The 21,862-nt window shown below is 41.3% G+C and overlaps 1 protein-coding gene across 1 annotated transcript in view; it reads right to left on the bottom strand.

Annotated features, from left to right (window-relative positions):
• ank2a (ankyrin 2a, neuronal) overlaps positions 1–21,862 on the bottom strand; it is a 77,152-nt gene that overhangs the window by 19,911 nt on the left and 35,379 nt on the right. Inside the window, exons 30-45 of the mRNA XM_034607201.1 lie at positions 20,515–20,739; positions 20,279–20,377; positions 19,598–19,752; positions 19,235–19,446; positions 18,922–19,129; positions 18,578–18,674; positions 18,201–18,429; positions 17,788–17,913; positions 17,581–17,703; positions 17,447–17,479; positions 17,326–17,347; positions 7,081–7,158; positions 6,852–6,983; positions 6,380–6,520; positions 6,081–6,291; positions 5,683–5,761 (exon numbers count right to left, since the gene is read on the bottom strand). Coding sequence (XP_034463092.1) covers positions 5,683–5,761; positions 6,081–6,291; positions 6,380–6,520; positions 6,852–6,983; positions 7,081–7,158; positions 17,326–17,347; positions 17,447–17,479; positions 17,581–17,703; positions 17,788–17,913; positions 18,201–18,429; positions 18,578–18,674; positions 18,922–19,129; positions 19,235–19,446; positions 19,598–19,752; positions 20,279–20,377; positions 20,515–20,739 — 2,170 coding nt within the window. The remainder of the gene's footprint in view (positions 1–5,682; positions 5,762–6,080; positions 6,292–6,379; positions 6,521–6,851; positions 6,984–7,080; positions 7,159–17,325; positions 17,348–17,446; positions 17,480–17,580; positions 17,704–17,787; positions 17,914–18,200; positions 18,430–18,577; positions 18,675–18,921; positions 19,130–19,234; positions 19,447–19,597; positions 19,753–20,278; positions 20,378–20,514; positions 20,740–21,862) is intronic.

The raw sequence follows: 21,862 nt of genomic DNA, 5'->3' as shown, positions 1-21,862 counted from the left end.
CAGTTCCCCATCATAACTGAAATATGAAGATCTGAACTGAGGAACAGGCGAGTCAGGAGAGAGGGGCCTAAGTTCACTTTGAGATACCACTGACTCAGGAGATTGTGGTCTTAACTCGTCTATGAAATGGTCTATGGAGAAGAAAGGTAACTCCTCGTCTGGTGACATAGAGGGAAGGTAAAAAGACCTTAAGTCAAATGTATTGATGCTGCATAAAGCTTGGATTTCTTCTTTGTAGCCCCCTACAACATCTGCATATGTAAGAGGTCTTCCAGCAGACAGTGGCAGAGAGGAAGTCACAGCTGTGTTTGTGATACAGTGTTCAATCTCTAAAGTCAACGAATCTGGGGAACCTGCTCTGTTGTCGTCAAACAATTCGTCAAGACAGAACGTGGAGTACTCAACATCTGACAATGTTGAAAGAGGGGACATGGGTTTGTCTTCAGTGTACTCTAAGTAATAGTTACAATGTTGATTATTCATTGGTGCAAATTTAATCCCCTGAGACAAACAATGCTCTTCAGTTGAAGCTACAGATTCTGGTGAGGATGCTCTAAAATCTGATAACCAGTTCGGCAAGAGTGAAAAGTCAAAATCAGAAGACACAGACTCTGGGGACAAAGCCCTGCTGCTAAATAACTCATCAATTTCAAAGTCTGATAAAACTGACTGTGGTGACTCTGGTCGGGTCTCATCAAACAGGGTTTCCAGACCCAAACCAGTATCATCCCAGTCTGAAAGTACTGAATCTGGTGTATACGACCTGTGCCTAAAAGGTTCCACATCATGACTGAAATAAGGAAATCTGAACTGAGGAACAGGCGAGTCAGGAGAGAGGGGCCTCAGTTCACTTTGAGATACAACTGACTCAGGAGATTGTGGTCTTAACTCGTCAATACAATGGTCTATGTAGAACTCTTCATCTGACGTTAATGAAGGAAGGTTAATGGGTCTCACCTCGGATAATTTGATGTTGCACAAATCATGAGCTTGGCTTTCTTGTGTATTGCCGCGCACAATGTCTGCATATGTAAGAGGTCTTCCAAAAGACAGTGGCAGAGAGGAAGTCACGGCTGTGTTTGTGATACTGGGTTCACTCTCTAAAGTCAACAAATCTGGGGAACCTGCTCTGTTGTCGTCAAACAATTCGTCAAGACAGAACGTGGAGTACTCAACATCTGACAATGTTGAAAGAGGGGACCCTGGTTTGTCTTCAGTGTACTCTAAGTAATAGTTACAATGTTGATTATTTATTTGTGCAAATTTAAGCCTCGGAGACAAACAATGCTCTTCAGTTGAAGCTACAGATTCTGGTGAGGATGCTCTAAAATCTAATAACCAGTTCGGCAAGAGTGAAAAGTCAAAATCAGAAGACACAGACTCTGGGGACAAAGCCCTGCTGCTAAATAACTCATCAATTTCAAAGTCTGATAAAACTGACTGTGGTGACTCTCGTCGGGTCTCATCAAACAGGGTTTCCAGACACAAACCAGTATCATCCCAGTCTGAAAGTACTGAATCTGGTGTATACGACCTTTGCCTAAAAGGTTCCACATCATGACTGAAATAAGGAAATCTGAACTGAGGAACAGGTGAGTCAGGAGAGAGGGGCCTCAGTTCACTTTGAGATACAACTGACTCAGGAGATTGTGGTCTTAACTCATCAATGCAATGGTCTATGTAGAACTCTTCATCTGACGTTGAGGGAAGGTTAATGGGTCTCACCTCGGATAATTTGATGTTGCACAAATCATGAGCTTGGCTTTCTTGTGTATTGCCGCGCACAATGTCTGCATATGTAAGAGGTCTTCCAAAAGACAGTGGCAGAGAGGAAGTCACGGCTGTGTTTGTGATACTGGGTTCACTCTCTAAAGTCAACGAATCTGGGGAATCTGCTCTGTTGTCGTCAAACAATTCGTCAAGACTGAAGGTGGAGTACTCAACATCTGACAATGTTGAAAGAGGGGACCCTGGTTTGTCTTCAGAGTACTCTAAGTAATAGTTACAATGTTGATTATTTATTTGTGAAAATTTAAGCCTCGGAGACAAACAATGCTCTTCAGTTGAAGCTACAGATTCTGGTGAGGATGCTCTAAAATCTAATAACCAGTTCGGCAAGAGTGAAAAGTCAAAATCAGAAGACACAGACTCTGGGGACAAAGCCCTGCTGCTAAATAACTCATCAATTTCAAAGTCTGATAAAACTGACTGTGGTGAGTCTGGTCGGGTCTCGTCAAACAGGGTTTCCAGACCCAAACCAGTATCATCCCAGTCTGAAAGTACTGAATCTGGTGTATACGACCTGTGCCTAAAAGGTTCCACATCATGACTGAAATAAGGAAATCTGAACTGAGGAACAGGCGAGTCAGGAGAGAGGGGCCTCAGTTCACTTTGAGATACAACTGACTCAGGAGATTGTGGTCTTAACTCATCAATGCAATGGTCTATGTAGAACTCTTCATCTGACGTTGAGGGAAGGTTAATGGGTCTCACCTCGGATAATTTGATGTTGCACAAATCATGAGCTTGGCTTTCTTGTGTATTGCCGCGCACAATGTCTGCATATGTAAGAGGTCTTCCAAAAGACAGTGGCAGAGAGGAAGTCACGGCTGTGTTTGTGATACTGGCTTCACTCTCTAAAGTCAACGAATCTGGGGAATCTGCTCTGTTGTCGTCAAACAATTCGTCAAGACAGAACGTGGAGTACTCAACATCTGACAATGTTGAAAGAGGGGACCCTGGTTTGTCTTCAGAGTACTCTAAGTAATAGTTACAATGTTGATTATTTATTTGAGCAAATTTAAGCCTCAGAGACAAACAATGCTCTACAGTTGAAGCTACAGATTCTGGTGAGGATGCTCTAAAATCTGATAACCAGTTCGGCAAGAGTGAAAAGTCAAAATCAGAAGACACAGACTCTGGGGACAACGCCCTGCTGCTAAATAACTCATCAATTTCAAAGTCTGATAAAACTGACTGTGGTGACTCTGGTCGGGTCTCATCAAACAGGGTTTCCAGACCCAAACCAGTATCATCCCAGTCTGAAAGTACTGAATCTGGTGTATACGACCTGTGCCTAAAAGGTTCCACATCATGACTGAAATAAGGAAATCTGAACTGAGGAACAGGCGAGTCAGGAGAGAGGGGCCTCAGTTCACTTTGAGATACAACTGACTCAGGAGATTGTGGTCTTAACTCATCAATGAAATGGTCTATGTAGAACTCTTCGTCTGACGTTAATGAGGGAAGGTAAAAGGGTCTCACCTCGGATGATTTGAGTTTGCGTAAAGCATTATCTTGTATTTTGCATGTGCAGCCCCGCACAACGTCTGCATATGTAAGAGGTTTTCCAATAGACAGTGGTCGGGAAACAGTGTAATTGCAGTCAGTTTTTGCATTTTCAAGGTAGGCTGTTTTTAAATTGGATATTGGTGGTATTTCATTTGTAAACTTCAGAATGTATTTTGGTCTTTCTGCCAAGTTAAAGATGATCGGTTTGGGTGATGATTGTTTTTTCAGCATATGGCAATCTTCAGGAGATTGTCTTTCATATTTGGTATAAAAGTTTAGTTTTGGAGATTCTTTCTGCCAATCCAAACTTGTGGACTCTTGGAAGTTATTATTTGTTAAATCATTATTTGACTGACTTGGTGATGACGTGTAATCAGAAGATTGTGGTTTCAATTTAGAAAACCAGTAATCAAGAAAAGGATTACTCATCCCCTCTTCTGCTTTTGGGGGTTCAGATGAAAGTGTCCTGGTTTTTGTGCTATTTGAACTGTCTGAATGTTCACTTTGGATACTTTTGACATGTGAATGTGTAAAATATGCTGCAGCTGAAAAAGCTTTTGTTGACAAGGGTGCCCTTTCTTCATCTGTTGGGCTTATGCCTCTTTGGCATGGTGATGAAAGAGCATGCCCAGAATATTGCCAATAATCACTTTTTATATCCTTGTTCTGTGAGACCAACACATGTGGTGGGAGATAACCTTTTGTTGCAAGAGATTCTTGAGACACAGGAGGATTTTGATTTGAAGTTACTAATTTTGCTGTGAAGGGCCTACCCTGACTCACTTTGTTACTGCAGACTGTATTGTGAGGAGATGATGTCATTAGTGGTGAGGGGAGATTTCCTTCTGAATATTGCAAATAATAATCACAATATTGACTTGTAAGTTGAGCACGAATAGGTTCTGACAGCACAAGTTCAAGAAATGAAAAACTACACTGGGAACTCTGAGATTCTCGTGACGATGGTCGACATTCCCTATCAGAAGATCCGTATTCATGAATAGAGGTAACTGAGTCAGGTGAAGAGGCTCTTGAATCAGGAGAAATATCTTCAAGCAAAAATTCATCACACTCAATATCTAATGTCCCAGGTGAGATTGCTCTGACTTTAGGTATATTTTCATTATATTTAGGTACTTGGGACTTAGCGGACAATGGCCTATTCTTAACCAAGGACTCAAGGGTAGTGGGGTAATCTTTTGTAACAAATTGTGGGTTATTTTCCTCTTTGTGTGACTGATGGGGGTGTGATTTACTTTCTGTGAAATCAGTTGTAACTTCTGGTGAGCTCCATGCATCAGACCTTGGAGACAGTCTATGTCTGCAGTCAAAAATACCAGAAAAGTCTTTTGTCCAAGTAGGAGAGTCAGGTGACATTGCCCTGTAATCATTAATTGACATGACAGATTCAGGAGATGACAGTCTATTTATGGAGTCAGTAAACATCCATGAATCTAATGAATCAAATGGATTCTCTGAATCTGAATCAGGGGTCAAAGGGCTAAACTCTGTGGAAGTGAAAGGTAGTGCCACATCTTGCTCAGGTGATTGTGGTGCGAGATTGGGGATGGGCAAAAAATGGCTGGAAGAGATCATCTTTGACTCAGTAGTGTAAGATGTATTTTCCCTGACTATGACATGTTCACTGTCTGGACTTATAAAACTGGAATTATAGTACCTACCAGTTGAGTCACAAACCATCGGAGCTGAGTCACTGGGTGTAAACATGGTCTTTGTGACCTTCATTTTGATTGGTTTCATCGAGCTGCACTTGGCTGTGGCAATAACAGAATCTGTTACCTGGACACCATCCTGATCATCGATGAAGGGCATGTCTTCTGGATATCTATAACTGTATGCTTGGGGTTTTGTGCTCCCTTCCTTGCTTAACTTGACCTTGACCGATGTGACCTCATTGGACTTCTGAGAGAGCTGGCTTTTTTGAACTACATCGGTTTCATCTTCAGTCATGGCCAGAGTTGCTTGATGGTCCTCTGGTGACAATGCTAGCTGGCTAGGGTCAGAGATTCTTTTACCAATGGTTTTAGCTGAATCTGTTTCTCCAAGTTGTAGTGTGTAGCTTAACTCATTACAAAGCTCACTGAAGTCAGTCTCAGCTTGGTCTGACTCTGATAGACTGAGACCAAAGTCTCTGACAGATATAGATGCTGGCAACTTCAGAATTTCAGGCAAATGCCCGTGTTGATCTTCACAACCACACTGCATCAATGGTAAGATTTGGCTGCAGTCATCTTTGACTTGGCAGTGAGTGCCACAGACGAACTGAACTTGATCACTGCAGCAACTTTTCTGGTCTTTCACTTTTGGGTCATAAGCCTGAATTGCTTGGCTTCCCAATGCTGCATCTTTTGAGTTGGGAAGCGTACTTACTTGCTCATCAGAGTTGTCGTAACATGTAGGTTCGGGTGTAATTACATCCTCAGAGGTCCACAGATTAGGGTTTAATTCTCTGTAACCCAAAAAAAACAATACTTGGTCACAAAATATGACTTTGCTTCAGTGTGGTAAATCAAAGACCTAACCTAAAATGACTGAAGGGCCACACCCAAAAACAATAGGTATGAGGTAAATACCTGTACCCACTATGTTCTATGTATTCTTCATCTATTTCTATCTATTTGTTACTGGCATGCTGGAAAATACTGACCTCCAGAGAGGCAGCAGGTTTGAGTACTGAGTGTCAAGTGAAGTAAGACAAGTGATTGACACCCCATTACGCAACTGATGTGTATTGAAGATTCTGGAATCATTACAACTGAAAGACTTACTGTGGGATTTCAAGCTCATCCAACAGGTCCCCATGGATGCTCTCTGAGTGGGTATGTCCAGCAGGCTCTGCCCAGGAAGGAATATCCAGTAGGGAAGCAACTGACAGGTCCTCTTCAGAAACAGCTGGGGGTGGTCTGCGATCCGACTCCACCATTCTCACAACCCTGGGGCTGTCTACATCCTCTTGCACAGAAGATAGGGCAACTGACACTGAAAATCACAAATGTGATGAATACGAGAACAAGCAAACACAGAAATGGAGCCACGTGTATTGCTGAGTCTTTAGAGGTGTTAGTACCTTCACTGTGATCCAGTGTCTTCTCGATCTCTGCATAAGTTCTAGATGTTTGCTCTTGAACTGACTTGTTCATCTGAGTTTCAATAAGATGGACTATGTCCATGCGGTTGATCTTGGTTAGCCTCTTAATTAGACAGTCCTCTGTTGAAGAATTTATTCATTATTAATAGACTATAGAAAGCATTGAATTAACAAAATATTAAAAATAAAATGTAAGAATATATTTAATCTAATATATGATATAATAATGAATATGGTTCTACTATATGCAAAAATACATTGATCAATTTAAAACCAAAGATAAAATACATTAACTGAACAGGATGTGCTCACATAACTGAGAGTACATCTAAGTAAAAGGATAATATTATGGTCAGTATCTTTAAACAAACAAGCATGGTTACAGGATTTGAGGTATTGCATTGACATGTACCACAAGATGTAAAATGAAATAAATAAAAACTAAATTTACCTGTGGCATGTTTACCTTCCCGCTCAACCCAGCACTGCAGCAAGGCATGGCTCTGCTCTTGGAGGGAATTAGGATTCTCTGTTCTCACTAACTGGATATCATCCTCACTAAATTCCAGTTCTCTTGCCAGCTCTGAGGTGATAAATTACAGAAGCAAGGGTTCAAATTAAATTAAAGTTTAAAAATTAAGATAAAAAACAATCAATGTTTACATAATTTAAAACCTTACCAGTCCAGCTGAAGCCAAGAAGATCTGCAATGATAGCTAATGTCTCCTCTTTCCTGTCAGCATCATCCTGCCAATCCACTAAAAATGCCACCAAAGCCAAACATCAAATTTTATCATCAGGGTCAACAGTTGAAGGTAAATTATATTTTATAGTAAAACCTGTTCCACATTATAAGTACCAGCTATGTAAAATATCACTTGAAAGTCAAGATGTATATTGTTATCTCCTGAGTGCTCTATGTTATGGGCTGTAATACTCTGAAATGAATAGTGGTTCTGTGATGTTGACATGGATGATAACATAAAGGTTGGATTCTCTGACTCTCTGAGGAGGTATTGACTGGTTTACAGACCATGACTATTTCGTTGCTGTTAACAATTTTTTTAAAAAAATGATTAGTGTAAGCAATGCTATTATTGCGCTGATCAAGCAATGTGCAAGCAAATATTAGTAATGTTGTATTAGTAGTAGAGATACCATCGAAATAGTTGAAGCTAATACTTTAACCAACATGGCTGTTGAATCTTGAGATTGTATATACAAGAACACACACACACACACACACACACACACACACACACACACACACACACACACACACACACACACACACACACACACACACACACACACACACACACACACACACACACACACACACACACACACAATGTTGACAAGAACGCAAAGCAAGATGGAACAGGACAAATCACAACACATGAAGACAACACAAAATGACTAATGGAAACATTATATTGTTGGGAAGAGGGGTAGGGGTCTTCCAGCCAGGAAGAGATAAGAAAGCAAAAGCCCATGTAGGTCTGGCCATACCTGGCGTACATTCTGGAGTTTGGTCATCGGTGATTCTCTGCATCTGAGTTTCCACCGTGTCTTCCCAGGCAGGCCTTGATTCAAATACATCCACTTTTCCAGAGGATGGTTTCACGCATGGCAATGGATTGCCATCAGAATCTGAACTATGTGAGGCTGGGATGTCATATGTGAAGATAACAGAATCTGGGCTCTTGTGACTGGCACTGCTTATATCATCAGTATCCAAAGACGACCTAACAGATGTTTCTATAGTCTTAGAAACTTGGTTTTCTTTTCTCTGGTCAGAGGAAATGACCAGAGGTTTGGAAGGGGGGAAGTTTGCTTTAGAAGAGGATTGGCTGCTCTCAGAATAACTCCTAGAGTCTTTATTAAAGGTTTTACTACTGACACTATCAGTCTCAGATCTAGTCCTACGATCCATGGTTAAGCTTTTATCTGCTTTTCTTTGAACTTGACCAAGCACAGTCATCTGTGAGTCTTTGGGCATTATTTCTGATTTGAAATGGGAAGCCTCTTGAATTGTGCTGCTTGGGCTGATTGCAAATGGTGGGGTTGAATCCTGATGATATGCTGGGATGACAGCCTGCACAGCTGAAATGGACATCTCTATGACTGAGCACTGGTCCTCTTCATCTTCCTCCTCCCCCTCATCATCATCATCATCGTTAGAAGAATCTGTGGAGTTGTTGCTTTGCTCTGAATATGCTGAATGGACAACTGTGGAGGCTTCTAATTGAAGCTCAGCTACAGTAGAGTCTAGATAGTCTAGACCAAAGCTGTCAAGGCTTCCAACCTCACTTTGCAGATTGGTTAGTTTCTCCAAAGCATTGGGGGAACCAAGCTGAACCTCAATGGAGCTGCCAAGATTAGCTTCAGAAAGGGGCTTTTCATTCTCTGATTGTTTGATGAGCATTCTGGGTTTGGGTGTAGGAATATTCTCATTGGCATTCTGAGCCAGAGGAGATGTGGGCATCTTTTGAGGGGTTGTGTCGGTACAAGAATAACTATTTTCTAAAGTTAAAGACTTAATGACTGACTGACCTTCCCCATTCTCCTCTGCCACAACTTCATCAACTGGATGCTCCCCAATATGAAAAAATGCATATCCTTCCCCTTCTTTGGCAAAACTTGTCAAATCAATAGCTCCCCCTCTGGTCATTTCGAACAGCTTTCCCTCTTGAAATTGAAATGGGTCAGGATCAGTGCTCTCATCAGCTGGAGTCCAAGTAGGTGTTCTGTCCACTGCAGGACAAACATTCATCTGTTTCTCTGCCTTAACCTGTGCATTCAGGTCCACATCAATGTCACCCTCAGACCGAGTGATAACATATTCTTGTTCTTCCATACACACCGTAGCCTCAGGTCTGCTGATAGTATCTAAGCTGTCTGTCAGAGGAAACTCAACTTCATCATCATCTGGATGGTGCTCATCTCTCACAAAGCTGGCAAATTGTGTGTCATTGACTGAGGAATGGTCGCCTTCTCTTTCATCTTCCTCTTGGTATATTTGCGCTTCTTTTCTTCTTCCTGCAAACAATGGAGCATACTCCTCACTGTCTGGATCGGGTTCTCTCTCATTTGTAGTTGAACTCAATGAATCATCATCTGATTGAGTTCTTTTCAGTTGTGACTGAATTTCTACCTTCTCCGTAATACTTGAATTAACATCTGTTGGTTCAATGAGTGTATGAGTGTCTTCTATCACCCATTTTTCTGACATTTTCTGTGGTGTTTCTTGTGAGAAAGACTGTGAAACTGGGCCAACATTGAGATTTAGTTCATTGTCTTTGAAATCTCCAGTCACTAAAGAAGTGTCTCTCTTAAATGTAGACTCCTGGTCCATCTCCTCGAATGTTTTGATCTTTGCAGCCATTTTAAACATCTCCTCTTCTGGGGTGACCGGTTTATTAGTGGTATCATTAATGTCACTTTCCATTTGGAAATTTACACCAGTTTCTTCATGCTCATCATGCTCACCTTCATACCTGTAAATATTTGTGTCATGAGAGAAACATGCTTTGAGCTGGGAAGCATAATCCTCATACACAGCTGTCTTGACGGGCATCTTAAATTCGGATCCATCTGATTTAGTGGGACTTCCCTCAAGAGAATCTGGACAAGGAGATTCTCTAGTAGGGCTTGGCTCAATTGAATCAGGTGATTTTTTGGAAGATCTATCCTCCTCAAGAGGACTGGACTCGAGTGAATCTCGTTGACATGGCTCTTTAGCTGGGTCATTAAAAAACATATTGTTGAGGTTCTCCAAATCACCTGGACGCTGTAGTGTGCGAAAACTACTTGGTAGTAAAAATCTGTCTGTCTTGAAGGTTGAATGAGCATCAACTACACTGACATCTTCATGATCACTGTTACAGCTATCAGCCGTTGCATATGACATTGTAATTCCCGCTATCTCTTCAGTAGTGTCATTAAAATCTGACACTGCATCAAGTGAGACTTTAGCCTCACCCTCCTCAGATGAGAAACTCTTGTGACCTTCATCTTCATGGGGACATGCCTGCCATCCACTTTCCGAAACCACCTTTTCATTGATGTCCGAAGCGTCTAAGTTTATATCTTCGGGTGAAAGAGTTTCTCTTGTTGTGACTTTTGTTAGTATGATTTGTTTGTAGCTCTCCTCGACTAAATCCTCTTCTTGGTGGTATTGTATCACATCTGGCTTTTCCTTGAGATACTGATCTAAGTCACTACTGAGCAGTGACATCATGCCTGACATGTCCCTCTCAGCTGTGGGTGGCTGCTGTGCCTTTTTCTTGATAGTAACTTCTTGGAATGGTCTCTCCAAAACAGAGCTTGGTGACAATTCTGAGCCTCCAACCACATCGGTGTGCATGTACTCATTTGCCTCTTCGCCTATGTTATCCGCCAAATTATTACTTGTCAGTATAACTTGTTTGCAGGTCTCATGGACTAGATGCTCTACTGGATGACATTGTACTGCAACTGGCCTTTCCTTGAGATACTGATCTAAGTCACTACTGAGCAGTGACATCATGCCTGACATGTCCCTCTCAGCTGCAGGTGGCTGCTGTGCCTTTTTCTTGATAGTAACTTCTTGGAATGGTGTCTCCAAACGGGAACTGGGAGACAATTCTGAGCCTCCAACCACATCAGTCTGCATGTACTCATTTACCTCTTCACCTATGTTATCCTCCAAATTATTACTTGTCAGTATAACTTGTTCGCAGCTCTCATGGACTACATGATCTACTGGATGATATTGTACTGCAACTGGCCTTTCCTTGAGATACTGATCTAAGTCACTACTGAGCATTGACAACATGCCTGACATGTCCCTCTCAGCTGCAGGTGGCTGCTGTGCCTTTTTCTTGATAGTAACTTCTTGAAATGGTCTCTCCAAAACAGAACTTGCAGACAATTCTGAGCATCCAACCACATCGGTGTGCATGTACTCATTTGCCTCTTCGCCTATGTTATCCGCCAAATTATTACTTGTCAGTATAACTTGTTTGCAGGTCTCATGGACTAGATGCTCTACTGGATGATATTGTACTGCAACTGGCCTTTCCTTGAGATACTGATCTAAGTCACTACTGAGAAGTGACAACATGCCTGACATGTCCCTTTCAGCTGCAGGTGGCTGCTGTGCCTTTTTCATGATAGTAACTTCTTGGAACGGTCTCTCCAAAACAGAACTTGGTGACAATTCTGAGCCTCCAACCACATCGGTGTGCATGTACTCATTTGCCTCTTCACCTATGTTATCCTCCAAATTATTACTTGTCAGTATAACTTGTTCGCAGCTCTCATTGACCAGATCATCATCTGGGTGGCATTGTACTGCCACTGGATTTTCTTGGAGATAATGATCTAAGTCACTACTGAGATGTGACAACATGCCTGTTATGTTCTTCTCAGTTGTAGACGGCTGGTGGTGAGTCTTTCTCTGGATACAAACTTCTTGGAATGGTGTCTCCAAAACAGAACTTGGTGTCAGTTCTTTGACTTCAACCACATCAGTCTGCAGGTGTTCATTTGCCTCTCCACTTATCCTATCATCAAGATTATGACTTGTCAGTATAACTTGTTCAAATCTCTCATGGACTAGATCATCATCTGGGTGGCATTGTACTGCCACTGGATTTTCTTTGAGATAATGATCTAAGTCATCACTGAGAAGTGAGAACATGCCTGACATATTCTTCTCAATTGTTGACTGTTGTTGGTGAGTCTTTCTCTGGATACAAACTTCTTCGACAGGTGTCTCCAAAACAGGATTTGGTTTCAGTTCCTTGACTACGACCACATCAGTCGGCCGATGTTCTTTTGACTCTCCATCAATCTTATCCTCCAAATTAGCACTCGCTACAACTGTTAATGTTTGCTGCTCATTTGTTGGATCTTTGGAAATTGGGATCTTAGTGAGAGTGACTTCTTCAAATTTCTCTTGGATAACATCCTCCTCTAGAGGTCTATTTTCCACTGGTCTGTCCTTGAGATACAGGTCCAGGTCACTGCTAAGCAGTGATAGCATGCCTGACATATCCTTTACTTTTGTAGATGGTTGATGTGACGTCTTTTTCTCTACCCAATCTTCCTTCATTGAAAGTTCTTCAGTCAAGGTTGGTTGGGTTTCGTCAACTCTCCTTGTAATTGAAAGTTCTTCTATTGTTGCTTGATCTATTTCTTGCAATGTTCCATCCACTATTGCTCCTTTATTTTCATCAGTAATATATGTGAAGATTTCTTTATCTTCGTCTTTTGTTAAAATGATTTGTTCAAATTTATCCTGAACAACATCTTCATCTGATGGCTGTCGTACCAGAGGCTCTGCTCGTAGATACTGATCCAAATCACTGCTCAATAAAGACAACATCCCTGACATATCTCTTACTGCAGTGGGTGTCTGATTAGATGTTTTCTTCTCGATTTGGACTTCTTTTAGTTTTGCCTCCTCAATTTTGACATCTGGTACTTCAGTGTCAATTTGTGTATAGAGGATTTTGTTTCCGTGAGTAGTCGTATTGTCCATCCATGATTCATGAATTTTCTCTTCCGGTGAAGGTATGTTGCACTTCTCTTCTCTTCCATCAGAGTAAGTATGCATTTCATCGTTAACTTGGTGGGTCAGTGTGGGTCCTTCATAATTGTCGCTCTCTCCTGAGCTGGAATGAGGGGTCCTAATACCAACACTAGTGTCTGAGGTTTCAGCCATGCCTTCATGTTTGGGACTGTCAGGACTTAGTTCATCATCTTTCTTTTGATTCTCAAAACGAGGAACATCTTTCCCAAAATAATCTTCCATACATGGAATCAATATAGATGCCGGATTTGCATTAGATTCATCACCCAGGGTCTCTTCCTCAGGTTCCTCCATCTGATTGCTAACATCTGCAGTTGTTGATGTTTGCTTGAATAGCTGGTACTCTGGACTTTGTTCCAGCTCAGCCTTTATGTCAGCACTAAAATCCTCAGAAGGTCTACGATCAGGGCTGATTTGCATGTCTTCAGATGAACTCCCTCCGGTGCTTGTGACCGGCTCTTCTAAGTGCATCCTGCCACTGTCCTTCCCTGTGAAATCTTGTTCCTTGCTTTGAGGGCTAACCCTTCCATCCTCAAATTGAATTGTATCAGCATTTTTTGCTGTCTCACCAAAATAAGGGGTACCTGAAAATAGTTGTGATTCCCCAGAGGCATCTCTTTTTAGGTTTACTGTTTGATGTTCTACATCCAATGCTCCAGATATGTTGGCATCACTCTCAGGATGGTAAAGAGCAGGATTCTGTATTTGTGTTTGTAATTCTGGCTCCTGTGTAGGACTGAGTTTGATCCATTCTTTTTGTTCAGGACATACCGATTCAGATATGGTTGTTGAAACACAAGAAGAAGCCACTGCTTTGGGTTCCAATAGCCCACTTTTCCCTTTTAAAGATTCCTGTTCAGTTTGGAAGGTTTTCATCCGCTCCTTCACAGAGATGGTCTCTTTCTCTGAAAACTCTGTTGTCTCTATCTGTGGGATAACCCTTCCATCATCACATTGAACTGTATCCGCAAATGTTACTGTCTTACCAGAAGGAGCAACATCGGAACTCAAGGGCACTTTCTCAGACACATGTGTTGGTTGATCTTCCAAGTCTGTCTCGCCATGGATGTTGACATCGCTTTGTGAATGGAAAATTGTAAGGCTCTGAGCTTGAGTTTGTGATTTTGGCGCTTGCGTAGGACTTTGTTTAAACATCTGTACCTCTTCAGAATCTTCTGATTGGGACATCAATGTTGAAATACCAGAAGCTATAGCTTTGTGTTCAAATAGCCCCACTTTAGTTTTTGATGGATCTTGCCCAGACTGGAATGATTTCATCAGCTCCTTCACAGACATAGCCTCATTTTCTGACAACTCTGCTGTCTCTCTCTGTAGGCTTACTCTTCCGTCTTCACATGGATGTGTATCAACAAATGTCACTGTCTTTCCAAAAGTATTACTATCGGACCATAACTCTGTATCCTCAGAGTTATCTCTAATTAAGATAACCGGTTCATCTGTTTTGTCACATTTCTTGACATCGCTCGCTTGATGGGAAATTGTGGGGCTCTGATGTTGGATTTGTGATTGTGGCTCCTGTGGAGGATGCTGAAATGTATCATTAGAAGTCACAGCTTTATGTTCAAATAGCCCAGATTTGCTTTTTGAAGGGTCCTGCCCAGTTTGGAACGCTTTCATTAGCTCCCTGACAGACATAGTCTCCTCTAATCTTTCTGTTTGAGATCGGGGAGATTTAGGGGATTTGGGAACTCTTGGAAGCTCTGGAAAGTCTGCCTCCATCTTCCTTGTGGTGATAGACGATTTTTCTCCATGTGTTGGATCTTGAGTACTTTTTTGCACCTCATCATCTTCTACTTTGTTCTGTAAAGCTTTCACTCTCTCTTTTATAGATCCTATAGATGTTTCAACCACTAAAGGAGAAGCTGGAGGATCCATAACTGGGGTTGGTACAAGGCCACTCTCATTAAGAAGAACATCACCATCCAAAGACTCCTCTGAGCTCATCCTTTCCATCTCACCCTCAGAGCTGCTACATCCAGAACGCTCCCTGTCTCTGAGTTTCTTCCGAATAGGTTTCTTGATATCTGGAGGACGCCGTTTGCCATCACGCTTGACAACAACCTGTTCAAATCCATCTTGGGCATGTTCTTCTTCAGAACTTTTCATCACTACAGGTCTCTGTTCAAAGTATTCTTCCATGTCTGTGTTAAGGTGTGAAACCATGCCTGACATGTCTCTCGCCTCCGTGGTAGATCCACTTAAAGTCTTCCTGTCAATGCAAATCTCTTGTACGACTTGTTCTTTGACAAGTGAAATACTCGTGTCAGCCTTAGTCTCACAGAGTGAACCCCATTGATAATTTTTACCATCACCACCTTTTACTTCCTTTCGAGTATTATGAAGTCCATCTCTTTGAGTCTCTGCAACATTTTCCAGTCTGACTTTGAAATGTTCCACTACGGCAAAATGCTCAAAGGCTCCAGCTTCAGTTCCCTCTTCATTCATTTGCCCTGCAGTCAGAATGGCACACAATTTGATGTCCGACATGTCTGAGAGAAGGTCTGGGCTTGCAAGGGTTGCGGGGTCAAGGGGTTGGTTAGTTCTCAGGGAGATTGTGTCAGTTGATTCTGATTCATCATCTTCATTTAGAAAAAATCATAATCAAAAAGGGTAAAGAACATAAGGGACAAATGAAGTGGGGAAGAGAGACATCAGAAAACTGTGATCAAGACAATGCCATCAAAAATCCATCTTCAGTTCACAGAGCAAGTAGAAGAGCGACAGGGCAGAGGATAAAGGAGTCTTGAAAGGAAGACCCAAAAAGGAGATGACCAAGGGATCCAGAAGAGTTTAAAAGGGAAGAAGACCAGCAGCAGCACAAGCAAAGCCAGGCGGAGTAACAAAAGAGGTAGAATGTTGGAAAGAATAATGATTTTCTAATTTGTTTGACTACATATTCAGGAATGTAAAGGTTATATATACGATATTCACCGCCACTATATGTCGTAATAATCAGCATCTCACACCACAACAAATGCTTTGTTGGCCATGCCACTGCCAAAACTCTCCCCTCCCTTTGTGTTCTCTTCAAAGTGTTGCCCTCACAGTCTATAGCTGAACACACGCCTGAACTGGCAACCAACACAAAGAACCGAAAAACTTGAATCCCAACACAAACAGAGGGAGTGTGACTTCATTCTCTGCTCACGCTGCCATTAGGCCTACTCCACAAGAAGATTGCTGATGGCGATAACATCAATGTTTAAAACCTCGTATATATAACCTTTAACACAGGCAACACAAAGAACAAGAAGGCTACACAGAGACTTATGGAACAGGAAGAAAACATAACAGACAAACAAAAACTCTCAAGATTGTTGCTGACATGAAGAGTCATGTCTGCCCACAAATTAAAAATGTTCAAACAAAGAAAAATATATATAAAAATTATACTTTTTTAATACAAAATTAACATGGTTTGTTAGGAAGAAGAGGTTTAAGGTAATTTTTAATGAATTCTATTTTATTTAAGTTTTGTAAATGAGTTACTCCATTTTTTTTAACTTTAACTAAAAATTAAATCATATCTTATAATAAGAAGTAAGTTCCCGATTAATTAGAGAAAAGACAAAGTGTTGTAAAATTGTTTAAAACTGTCAACTCCGTGAGTGAATGAATGAAAGCAACTAATGAAAGTTGGTAAATGAAGAAGAAATGTTTACGTGATGTACACATTTAAGCAAAAGAACAAATAACATAATGTTCTTCGTCAAGTATTTCAGTATAAACATGCCACTGCAAACCTGTTAGGAAATGCAATCTGAGAGAATGATAATTGCCAAAATGAAACTTTCTTATATATTATTACAGCACAAATAAAAACTCTCAAGATAAGATCAGCATGGATTTGAATAAAAACTATTACTTTGACCTCCGTTTATGATTTATAAAAGAATGAAAAAGGTCATGGCAAATACAGAAAATGAAAATGGGTGAGAGAAAGTCAGTGGGGTTTGGAGTAAGGGAATGAGGAGTACATCAGCCATAGCATAGCTGCCAGTAACGAACACGTAACCAAACACAGCGTTACTAGAGCAAAATAAAAAGGCAGGGTTATTCCAAAGAGGAAGTAAAACACACCAATCGGTGCATCTCTTGACACATAGCGATTTCCATATTTCTTCACTTTATAACCTTTATATTCAGTTCTTTTTTATGTGAACTGCACATTATATAATTGCAGATTGCACTAATACACTCAGGACCAAGATTGACCATCACTAATATAAAATGTCTCAAATGCATTAAACTATATTACACGATCATTATATCAATCATTTAAAAAATGTTTTTGTTCTATTCAAATATTTTAAGTTCAGCTTACATTTCTTGTCGCTCTTTTCACTCTGCAGAAAAAAGATAAAAAGGAGTAAAGTTAGCTGCAACCTAATAGAAGTGGTAATTGTTTCTTTGTTGTGCTACTATATGAAGTAAACATTAGTTACCTCATCATCCGCATCTTGGTCTGAGTCCGACTCCTAAAGAGAAGAATGCAACAGAGGGAAAGCAAACAATGGAGTTACTGCATAATAAATCACAGTTATAATAGGTACACAAAGTGAATTCTGTGAATAGGAACCTTTGAGTATGTTGGGAGGGTGATGTTCAGGTTGCAGATAGCGTTGTGGTTTAGACTACGGTACGTCCTTGGGTCCTTTGTGAAGGACAGGCGACCACACGGCTCCTGAGCTGTGTCTCTAATCTGGACATTAAGGAAACAACAATTCACTTAGTTACAGATATTTGACTTCTGAACCTCTGAGTATTGTCAGACGTATAGTCGTACTTTGATGAAGAGAGCCAGTCTGTTCTCCTTGAAGGCAAAAAAGCTGAACACGTGGTGCTGTCCACTCTTGGTAAGAGGCACCAGATTTCCAAAGCAGTCGGCAAATATGGGTTTTCCCTCCAGCACCTGTATGTGGATTGACAGTTGTTTTCACGATTCAAACAAATCATTAAGGTCTTTGTCCAAACAGCAATGTTTGATTTTTAAGGACATGAACTGTGGCCATGTTAAACTTAACCTCAGTGTAACCCCAGTCACTAAAAGTTATTTCTATCACACTTTCTCCCGACTCTTCTTATTTATACCTCTGCACTATGGCTACAGGCTTATTCAGCATCACTCCTCTCACTTCTCCTCTAGCCCCTTTTCGATGATCCCTTTCTCACTCATCTGTCCCCATCATCACACTGCACCTCAACATCTCTGCTGCGGGCCACTTCAGTGAAGTTCTCCTGCTGCTCCAGGGTTTTGTCCATCTTGTCGTCCGTCATGCAGAAGCACCGCAGCCGGGCCTCGATGGGGTCCAGTGTTTTGGCGAAAATGACAAACTTGGCCATGTAGGGAACACAGATGATCTCTCTGTACAGCTGAGAAGAAAAACTAACGGACTCCTGGATCTGTCTGCAGTCTATCAGCCAGAACCTGAAGGAATATGAATATTGAGCGATGTTACCATATAGTTTCACAGTATGCTAGGTACCCGTGGTATGATTTTAAACCACCTAAATGAAAGAAAAGTAGGATGTCACAAAGTGTTCAACTTCAAAGTGAAAGACAGGAAAGTATTTACCTTGCTGACACATTTGTGGTAAAGGAAACACATTGGTTGACAAAGGTGAGCGGTGTGGAGCCGGTGATGTCCTCCCATTGGGCAGGAGTGGTTCCACCTGAAACACAGAAACATGGGTAAAACATGAGTTTTACCCAACATGTCTTACTCGTTCATTAATAAGGTTGTATTTATAGAAAGGATTATTTATGACAGAATTTCTCTTTGCCTTTCAAGCATAATGATGAAAAAGCCCCAAAACACAACCAAACCAAAACAGGAATAAAAAAACATTAGATGACTTTACATTACATATATTTTTACATTAGTTGCTCATTTGATGATTTATTATTTCCCATACTTACCAGTAATACTGCAAAGCAAACGTAAAGTGGGGGTCTCCCCGCTGAACACCGAGCTCGGCTCTTCAGGGTTGGAGCTCTTGGGAATCGGGATCGTCATGGTGATTGGTTTGTGGAACTTCCTCCTTCTTGGCTCCAGTGTCACAATTGGGCTAAACGTGGCTTTGTTACCAAGAATCTTTCTCACCACATCCACATCAATGGGCTGAGCCTAAAACAAGGTACACAAGCCATATGAATTCACCAGTTTTGTTGATTCCTTTAGGATTAAACGTTCCACGAGTACGTGTCTGGCCAATGAATGCACTGTATGTACCTGTAGCCCAACTCTGATCTTCTTGGTGAGGGCTCCTTCAGGGAAGACGGCTTGGACCTGAGGCACAAGAGTGCTGCTAAGGACCCCGCCCTCTGGTCCAATAAAATGACTGTCTTGCTTTATCCGTGAGACCACCGCAAAGTACTGCGGGAAATCTCGGGTCATGATGCGGCATATTCTTTTCTTCTCAAGCTCCTCAGGAGAATCAAGTTCTGAGACAATCAGAAATAGTAAGTATAAATACCCTGAGTGACGTTTCTGTGCTGTGGTGTTTTGATGTATTGCTTTTGAATCAGAAATGTTATGATGGGAGATTTCAACTCCTATCAACAACTACACCACAATCCAGTTAAGATCCCTTACTTTCATCCATGCCGTTAAGTATCTGGTTCAGTTCTTCTTCGGTGAAGTCACAGTGGTGTTCCCTCCAGCTCTCCCCGGTCTCACTCCGCAAGATCACCAACTCTCTCTCTGTGCCCCGCAGAGCCGCAAAATGGGGAATCTCCACAATCACAGGCCTAAAGGGGGCGACAAAGTACAATCAAACACAAACGCCAACCACAAGAACGTGGTAAGTTTGGACATTTTTAGGAAATAATATGATGTTTGGGTTGATTTATGCATGACCTCATTAAAAAACAAAGAAAGGAAACAAAACAACAATTCAAATTTGAAGTTAAAAAACATCAGGTGCACTTCATGCGGAGTAAAACAAACAATATTCATTGAAAAGTAAACTGAGAAATGTTCAAACAGAAAGAAAATATCCACGACACATCAGCAACATAATCCAACTAGAAACAAGCCTGGACACTAAGGACACTATGGAGATTATTCAAAAACATAAGAGGCAAAAGGTCAAGTGATTTGAGAATAAAGCTTGCAAGAAAGAAAGAAGTGAAGTAACGAAAATCAAAACAAAAAAATGTCTTAATAAAATAAGAATAAAATGATATAGTCTAAGGTGGACACAGAGGAAAATATGTGGGAGAGGAGGTGAGCAGGATTCCAGACTAGCAGGGTCTTCCCCACCCATGGTCCTACCCGAGGAACTTGGTTCCTGGAGGACCCAGCTGCAGAATGCGACTGACCAGGCTCTCGCCCTCATTCAAAGGGGGCGGAGCTGTGGGCAGGTGGAGCTTACTGATCCGTACGCAGCACAGAGAGGGAGTCGAGAAGAAATTATGAACACACCACATTGAGTGTGGAAACACACAAACTCCGGCAAATGCACATACAGTACACAAGGTACACACAAACATAGTCAAACACACACTTACCCCAAGAACTGAGCTCCAGTGGGCCCTACTTCTATGATGCGCCCAGCCAGCCCCTCACCCTCCACCATAGGGGGCATAGACGCCAGGCGGTGTCTCTTCACCAGCCTGCATGTCACCCGTGTAGGTGCAGAACACTTCCTCGGTGGTACGATGATTCGCAGGCCATTGTGACGGCAACCACGCATGGCCCCGCCCCTGGCGTCAACCATGAAGCTGACAAGGAAGCTACGAAAAAAGGTTAAAGACTCAAATCTCTAAACTTCAATGCAGAGAAGGCAACCAAAACAAAAATGGGGGACATTCATGATTATAAGTCAGTAGTAACACAACAACAAGCAGGTTTCAGTAGATCATATTTCATTCGAGCTTCTTGTAGTTCATTGTTATAATAATATTTCAGTTACATTCCACTTGCAATTCAACTTGCAAGACAGGCAAGCAAAGAGGGGAGAACACTGAACACAACTCTTTCTCTTATGTGTCAAGGAGCAAATACATTCAAAGATTAGAGGTCTTCAGGCAAACGATCACATAGGTTCTGTATATGAAATGTTAACACAGGAGGAGGACCACAGTCAAACCACAGCAAGACCAGTATGAGCTGATCAGGAAATGGAGACAAGTGGTATAAGATCTATGAAAGGGTAAGTTTGATTCAGTTGGGTTCACACCAGCCTAGTTGAGTCCGGTTAAATCGAACCCTGGAGTATTTATGCCTTTGGTGCGGTTCATTTGTATGGTGTGAACATCGGATTCGAACCAATGGCAGGAAGCGTACTAGTAAATGTGTCATTTCATTGGTTTAAAAAAAACAACACACTTCCATTATTGTCCAACACACTGTTACACTAGCTGATATTTGACTTTGTTGTGCTAAACAAGAACACTGCAGTTTATTATAAGTCAGTCCTACAACATTCTGGCACTTTTAATACTCGCTAGTGACATAGTTTTAATCCGCTGCTGAAAATAGTCCCCAACAAATGCACTGTTTTCAGTAACATTGTTAAAACAACAGTGTCCACCTGAGTCTGTTTTATTTACTTTCGAATACTTAACCAAAATATTATTGTCATGGGCTTGTAGTTTGGAAGGGTTCGGAATGTACTGAGAGACATTACCAGATTATTGATAAAGAACTTCTCATGGGTAAATAAAGAATAATACTAGCCTTATTCTTAAAGGACTATCGAATTCAGATCTAGCTCTTAAAAACTGTGAGAAGTTAGTACTCAATTCCGAACATACAGTGCTGATTCATGTTTAAGATATAACAAGGTAAATGGTGTCTGGGTTCTATGTATCAGCAGATCCTCAATCAAAGTTAGATCTGCATCAAAGACAAAGA

This window comes from Hippoglossus hippoglossus, chromosome 1 (genome assembly GCF_009819705.1).
Source record: "Hippoglossus hippoglossus isolate fHipHip1 chromosome 1, fHipHip1.pri, whole genome shotgun sequence".
Lineage (NCBI taxonomy): Eukaryota > Metazoa > Chordata > Actinopteri > Pleuronectiformes > Pleuronectidae > Hippoglossus > Hippoglossus hippoglossus.
This window is presented reverse-complemented; position numbering and strand designations above follow the sequence as displayed.